The 8,448-nt window shown below is 38.2% G+C and overlaps 1 protein-coding gene across 1 annotated transcript; it reads right to left on the bottom strand.

Annotated features, from left to right (window-relative positions):
* On the bottom strand, window positions 1–1,017 carry LOC140244080 (trace amine-associated receptor 6-like). The gene has a single exon (XM_072323730.1). The coding sequence runs from the start codon at window positions 1,015–1,017 to the stop codon at window positions 1–3; it is 1,017 nt and encodes a 338-aa protein (XP_072179831.1).
* Between the last annotated feature and the right edge of the window lie 7,431 nt (window positions 1,018–8,448).

Here is an 8,448-nt window from a genome sequence, read left to right on the forward strand (position 1 = left end):
CTAGTGAGATTCCACTGAGAAAACGTTGTTTTCGGTGCTTGTGAAATCAAGTACTTCTTGACGCCCGATCATCTGTCGGAGCAGACGAATGGCGACCCGACGGTAGGACGGGCTGATGATCCAGTAGATGATGGCATTCCACCAGCTGTTGCAAATGATCAAGTAGCGGATGATTATAGTGAGTATTGGTGAAATCCGAACTTCAAGCACCAGATGGAATATGGACGTGAAGGAGCTGGGTAGCCATGCAATATAAAAAGCCACAGTGACAACGAAGATTGTCTTCAGGCCCTTCAGACCGGAGGGAGGGACCCCGCCCTCAGCCGCCGCCGCCGTGCTGACCGCTACTTGCCCGCGGGATGCGATCTGTCGTCTGTGGCGCCGCGCTATCAAGAGTAGACGAACGTTGACATAAGTCGTGATGCACTCCGCGCTCACCGGTAGAAAGTAATAGACCGCAAAGCTCGGGGCGACGGTGGACGCACAGATGCCCGAGAACGGGTAGCATTCTCCGGAGAGGCGAGTGTGGAGCAGACACGCTCCAGAATTAACGAATGAGATGACGACAATGGAGAATATCATAATAGCGAAGCGTCGGCGCGGGAAAAGAGCGTGGTAGCGCAGCGGTCGAGTGACGGCGATGTACCGGTCGACCGATGCGATTGTAAGAACCCACATCGAGGTCCATACAAAGGCTGTACAAGCCCACGTGATGACCAACCTGAGGCCCTCGGGCAAGTCGAGTACACTGAACGTGACGCCAGAGCTGGCGCAAATGAGGCCCACGAGGAGGTCGGTCACCGCGAGAACGATGAAAGATAGTTTGGTGTTTTCACTGAACTGGTTTTTCAGTTTGGGCACGATGATAAGGTTTGTGACATTTCCCAAAATGGCCAGAATTGTGCTGATGGAATACACGCAGATCGATATTACGCTGATTGTCCACTGCACCGAGAGATATTCTGGATTTTCGGCAGTAGCCGACGTAGAACTGACGAATTCGCTTTCATTTCCCATAGTTGTCTTTAACCCTGCGTCACACTGTTCAAACTGAAATTGAATGTGGTGACGAACTCTTTTCAGTATTTGACGTTGACTGAATGACAAAAAAAAAATCTCATTAATTCAATTCAGTTGGAAGTGGATATACTTCCTCTTTAGAAGCAGTTGTTTCTGCTCTTTTTTTTTTCTCTCCGTTCTTAGATCAGTGGTGGGTTGAGAGAGGGGAGGTGATGTAGTCTGTTGGTGCGTGACATCTAAGGAGGTTGTTGAATTCTGTATTGATTTTGCGCCTCTTCCTGCGACTCTGCAATTGCTTTGATTTGATTGTTTGCTATAAGATGTGTTCGTGGAAGCATCGGCCGAATGTTGCTCCTTCCTTTTTTCCCCTCAGCGGCAGCACATTAAATTCTCGCTGTCAATATCCAGGCATTGCGAAATTCTCTGAGGTGCCTGTCATTCCCAGTGGACGTACAGGCATGTAGAATGTACCACATTGCACCAATAAGTTTATTGTCGCCTGCGACCTGCGAACAATAGTGTATTGCACGTTTACAGCAGGAAGAGCTGTGAAATCTGGCTGTAAATTGTTCTGTTCTCTAGATCTCAATCCATCGCCTCTCCCTTCGTTGAAACTTTATGCCCCATTATCGTGTGGATGTCACTGCGCAGGTGTGTCAGGCAGCCATTATCACCGGCGACGTCAACGACCATGGTTACGGGAAGGACGAACTCCTCTCCGCTTACCCGAACTCCCTCCTTCCCATTCTAGGGAAAATCATGCACTGCGCTGCGAAGGTGACACTAACGACGGAAAACACCACTGAGAGAGACTAGGGGCAAGGATTTTTTTTTTTTTTTTTAAGAAACTCGTTGGAACAACTTTCAGTTGTATGTAAGAGCTCATACACAATCATAATAGCTCTTGTGAATAATTGGTAAGAGGGTGTATTGGGAGAACCACACAAAATAGACAATGGCAAGACGGAAATGAAATGCAAATTGCAGTTATTATGAACACTGTTGCTATATTCCCCTCACAATCCCTCAGGGAAACGTCGGACAAAGATTTGGCGTTGCCATGGAATTCAAATGTGACGGAAGTGATGCAGAAAAATGAATGCATTTGTATAAATAATCAATACAGATGTTGTTTGTTTGTTTTTCAAGGTGGTGTTAAGTCACAGAAGTTAAAAAAAAAAAAATGATTTTTTTCCCCCGCAAAGTTTGCACGAAAGCTAATGACGTTCGTTAATACGTAAACAGCCAGCAGCTTTCTGTCACAGATTTCAGATACTCTGAAGCTTGGACAAAGGATAACTTTAGTCCAAAAAAAAAGCACGAGAAGAAAAAAAAGTACAGTACTCCCTACTGTAGTCTCCTGCCCTTACGCAAAAGCTTAAACAAACATGCAAATATATGTAGGCGACTTAAGCGGTGGATAAACATAAGGCACGGCGAAACTCTGCAACTTCTGCACTTCTGTAGCATTCTAAGAGAGTAACTAATGCAGAAGTTCATATGGTGAAATATGATTTGTGGTATTTTCCAATGCAGACGATGAAAAAAAATCCTCCAGAGCTAATTAGATTAAAAGAATGTCAATGAGATGGCATAGTTTGAAATAATATACTTGATTAGTTATTGAATTCAAATCAGACAGGTTTTTAATGAACGTGGGCACCCTCACCGTTCTCACCGTTCTCTCCGCTCTCTCTGTCTCTCTTCCTCCTCCTCCTCCTCCTCCTCCTCTTCTTCCTTTTCCTCATGTTTAGTTTGTTCTAGTCTAGTGGACGCTCACCTCGTAAGCTCAGACATGAAAAAATGTGGTACAATATTGCCTCCTTAAAGGACAAGTTCACCTTCATTAACATAAGGATTGAGAGAATGTAGCAATATTAGTAGAACACATCATTGAAAGTTTGAGGAAAATCGGACAATCCGTTCAAAAGTTATGAATTTTTGAAGTTTTTGTGCAGTCACCGCTGGATGAGAAGACTACTGCAGTGTATGATGTCACATGCGTACAACAACATAAGGAAACATAAAGAGAATTTCACAAAATTTCATCTTTTGAAAAAAGTACACATTCCGTTACTAACATATGTTATGGGTAATGCTATTCCCATTGCCTTTAGAAAGAGGCAAGTCAAGTGCTCTTTTATTATGCGAAAAAAGTGAAAATATGTTGAATTTTCTTTACATTTTCTTTATAGTGTTGTACTCATATGACATCACGAGCCTTAGTAGTCCCTCATCCAGCACAAAAGTTTTAAAAATTCATAACTTTTGCATCGATTGTCCAATTTTCCTCAAACTTTCACTGATGTGTTCTATTAATATTGCTGCATTCTCTCAATTCTTATTCTTATGTTAATGAAGGTGAACTTGTCCTTTAAAACGGATGGTATACAGTAGTTTCGGTTGTGATGGGAATTCAGAGTTAAACTTTTTGCGAGATGATTAAAAACCACTTACGAAATATTAAAGAGCATACACTTCTAAAATTACATTTAAAGTGTATTTAATGACAATCAGTTTTGAAATGCTCACTTGACATATGCCAAAACAAAGTAAAACAAAGTGGTCTTAATAAAAGGTGGGTCCCACCTTTTATTTAGAGCTCCTTTTTATATCCTAGCCATTTCAAACCACTTTTGTTGTCGTTGTAGTTTGGTTTTATTTCTGCATTTTTCATCATTTGTGTACAAAATAACATTGTCAATGATATTCTTTTAACATTTCAATGCAAAATAACATCAGTAACAGGATATACAGTGTAAAAAACAATTGCTATAATCAACGATGATTATCGACGTCAAATAAAAGGAAAGTTCATGAAGAGAAAATGTATCAGACCACATATCGAAATTGTGTCTACAAGCTGAAATGATACTGGCCTCAGGGGCAGATCCAAGAATTGCGTAAAGGGGGGGGGGGGCGGTATTTCTGGTGCCACTTCCGGGTTTCATCGGCTGACAAGGGAAAAAAAGGCTTTTTCTGGTGCCACTAAAATCAAATAGAAAAATTAAAGAGGGCGCCCGGTGCGCCCCCCTCCTCTTCCCCCGGATCCGCCACTGGGCATGAGAAAGTGTGAAAAGCGGGAAACTATAGGGGAGTGGGAATATTGCGCCTGGAATAATTGTGCAAGGTCCATCGTGCTGTGTGCAGAAGTACATGGACCTCACTATAATACTTCTACATCAAACAAACTTTGAATTCCTCTTGAATTGTATATGCTCGTTCATATTTCTAAAGAAATTTCTCATTGTCTCACAAAAAAAGAAAAAAGTTGGGGACCTGAAGCCCCATCTCAAACAAAACTATACTCGTCATCAGTAGTGATATCAAGTACATCCAGAACAAGTCAATATTGACACTTAAAGGGAGAATTTCTGACCAGTTAAACGTTATAGTCTTGAAAGAAAGAGTAAAGAATTACACAAGTACAAGAGTGGACATTTTATTAAAATTGAAGAAAATTATTGAAGTTATGTAAAATGTTTAAGTTTCGTTGTAATTTTTCACAAAACGACTCTTGATCAGTTAATATGGAGAATCATGCAAACAGTGAGTTGATGATAATAAATTATGTATCATCGCATCACAACTTGCCTTTAAAGTCTTTTTATACAAGAAATCGTGAAATTTCCTATTGACCTGCTCAAACTCAATTATGGCCCAGTCTCAAATCCTATATCATCTGGAATTATTGATCATTATATGTTTAACCACGAATAACATTTTTACAGTTTAACACTTTTATAGGCGAAAAATCAAATTTTCGTATTTTTTTTCTAACGATGAAAAGACATTATCATAAGGTGATGACATATAATAATATCATCAGCTCACTAATTTCCATATTCATATCGATTGTTCAAGATTGGGCTTTTTATAAAATTTACTAAACAAATAAAATATTATAACTCTACTGCGTTTTGTCGTATTTTGATCAAATTTTTACTGTTATGCTTGTAAAATTTAATACCCTTTCTGTTGAGACTTATTTCTGCAGATTCGAAATTCACCCTTTACGCGCCGAGACCCACGAACTTTTCTTTCTCCCGTGTTTGGGGGAAAAAAAATGCTCCACGGGTGCCACTTTTTTTTTTCAAACTTCGTCTCATTAACCCTATAACTAGGCCGGGCTAGTTAGGTAAATGGTAGAGCCGGCCGTCGACCGCGCGATCGCGACGAAAATTGGCACACACATTGCCTATGACGTAATCTAAAGTACCATGAAGTTAATTTTTCAAAAAAAAAATCATTTATGCTACATTATGCTAATTTATGCATAATGATGCATGAAATCAGACAATTTGGTATAAATCACTAAATAAAGCTGAAAACAGGCGCATTTTTGTGTAAATATTCTTTTTAGTGTCCTTAGCAAATGTAAGAGAAAAATTGTGCCATCAGAAAAAATTTCTTAAGCATTTTATTGTTTTTTGAATTTCTTATGTATTTCTTTGTTTTTTCGACTTTACGTTTTCCATTGTTTTTTCGATGAAATTTGTCCGTGACATTGTTCCGAACAAGAAAATATGTTATTAATTGATTTTAATCTATAAAACCCCAAAATAATCATATTTTTATGAAATTTGCCTGTGTGCACAGTTTGCATTGAAATTGTACACGAATTCACGTTTTTGAGCAATTTTTGGTCTGACATGCACGTACTATTTATGCACAACTTCGGAACCGCGCGCCCGGGCATCGCAAATTTGGTGTCAAAAGATGCGGGAGACTCGAAAGAAAAAAGTCATGAAATGTCGCGGCGATAGCTTTTCGCGATAGTGATACATCGAACGTAAAGAGAGAGGGGAGGGGGGGGGGAGGGGGCCTCGGACCCCCCCCCCCCCCGGCCTAGTTAGGGTTAAGTCATCTATTCTCGTCAAATTTCTCAGTTACCTGAGGGAAACGATTCGTCTATGGGAATTAACTTTCAGTGGCCCATTGTATGGTCCCCAAATCTCCAAAAAATAGGTTTAGTGTATAGGCCTATAATGTCACTTGATTCGCTTCGCTTCGATTCGATTCAATTCGATTTGATTTGATATAATGATTTGATTTGATTATTTCTCAAGCTATAGGCTACATGCACACGTAAACGATGAATGATAATGATGTACGAAGGAAGCAAAGTATGCAAGTATCAAGACCCATGTATTAGTAACCATTCAACAGGAACGGAGTAACATTTCAATGATTTTTATCTTGTGTTATCATTTTTACACAGAGGAGACCATTGCGCAGGCGTAGGACCTATTATAGACCCTGAGCCGATGAATAATGTAGGCCTACAGTGGGGATCACTAACTTATAAGACAAGACGGCTTTGTGATACATTGTCCAACTTGGCTTCTTGAATGTTAAGTCTTGAACAGGTAGCGGGGACCTGTAGGAATAGTCTTCATTGAATGTATGGTTCACAGTCAAATAATTGCTGCTAAATATGGGTATGGGCCTACTCACTCAGTTCAGGTCAGTTTTTTTTTTTTTTTTTTATTGTTCATCCAATAAAGAGTGAAACGCACCCTGCTGATGCATAAGCCTTTTATGCGGTTCTCATCGAGCTCTATTCAATTCTTGCATTTCAGTTGTCTTTTAAATTCTGTCTTAGAATCCTGTGCATTCCCCAATTGAAATAGGCCTACCACCCCCCCCCCCCAAAACACACACACACACACACACACACACACACACACACACACACACACACACATACACACACACACACACACACACAGACACGCACTAGCGATGAAACAGATCGGAAACAAACTACCAAACCTACAAAAAAGAAAAATAATGCATTAATAAACCAGCAATGAATGATGTTTGTATGTTCTAAACCCACTATAGACCCTATATATACCTGAACCTAAATTTTCATACTTTTGGTGGAATCGAACACGCTAATTCTGTTTATTTATTTATTCATTATTTACTATCTATTTATCTATTTATTCATTATTTATTTATTTATTTATTTATTTATTTATTCATTCATTCATTCATTCATTCATTCGTTTTATTTCATTCTTCAGATAATTGTATAATAACAAACATTCATATTAATTATATACAATATTGCTGTACAGGTACAAAATGTTAAAAAATATTCAGCAAACAAATACAGTAGAACAAACAGAGTGCTTTATAATAATAATAATTAAAAAAAGATTTATACAGGGAATGGGAAGTTACTCTAGCTTTAAGAGTTATCTACTTCTGGTATCATTATGTACAGCCATATTCAAAGAAAACATTTCCATCAGGTACTCCGGTGATGTGTTTGCAAAATAACGATGCATAATCATACAAATACTTAAAATTTATTAATATCATAAATATTCAAAGTGTTCAAACTATAAAATAAAGGCATAGATGAAGCATAAAATTCGGCATTTGAACAGATACGCAGAGCTCTTTTTTGAAGACGATGCAGTTTCGAGAGTTTGAACGTGTATGCAGTGGCCCACACAGTGTTGCAATACATAATATGGAAAAATAAATGTATTGTACATCATAAACAAAATACCAAGGGGGACAAAATGCTTTATGTGTTGAAGTATACCAATAATTCTAGGTACTTTCGAACTGATTATCCCATCAGGCAAAATGTGGATCTAATATCACTCTCAGGTATACGTTACTACTGAGCAATGTTCATTTTCAGTGTCATTTATGTACAATTATATATTATCATAACTTTCACTTAAAATTTGCGAATAATGAAATACAAAATATTTTGTTTTAAAAACTTAGGGCCTAATGATAATTTATTACAAAGAAGCCAAGTATATATGAACTAAATTCAAATTTTCATTTATGGACTAATCAATCAAAACTGAAAAATCAGAATGGGATGTTACAAAAGTAGTCTCTTCGGCAAATAATAAAAACTGGAAGAAAAAAAAACCGTGCACATTTTACAATGTCATGTACAGGCGTACAAATAAAATTTAAAAAAGGGGTCCTAATAATGGACCCATGGGAAACACCGCATAATAATGAATTGCTTTTAGAACAGTATAAGTATTGTACAAAGTGTATTGTTTTCGACCAGTTAAATAACTATGGAACCACTGATATGTACCACGAACCCCATAATATTATAGTTTTGACAGTAAAAGGAATACTGAGTGGGAAAGGTATCGAAGGCCTTCGATAAATCCATAAATATTACAATTGCATGTTTATTTTTATTTATAAGATTTAATATCCTAGCTATCATATAAATCCATCATAGCAAACTCAGTGGAATAATGAGGACGGAATTAAACCATACTAATTTGAACGAAGAATGTCATTCTGATTAAGAAAATCATATTACTATATTCTCTCCAATATTTTTTTTTTTTGGCAAAAACTGGTAACACTGACAATATACCCGGTAGGTCTGTAGTAATCAGTGGCGTATCGGGGGGGGGGCAAGGGGGG

The sequence above is a fragment of the Diadema setosum genome, chromosome 20, assembly GCF_964275005.1.
Source record: "Diadema setosum chromosome 20, eeDiaSeto1, whole genome shotgun sequence".
NCBI lineage: Eukaryota > Metazoa > Echinodermata > Echinoidea > Diadematoida > Diadematidae > Diadema > Diadema setosum.

Coding starts and splice junctions, on each gene's coding strand:
- LOC140244080 (XM_072323730.1), bottom strand. CDS start 1,017: ATGGGAAATGAAAGCGAATTCGTCAGTTCTACGTCGGCTACTGCCGAA.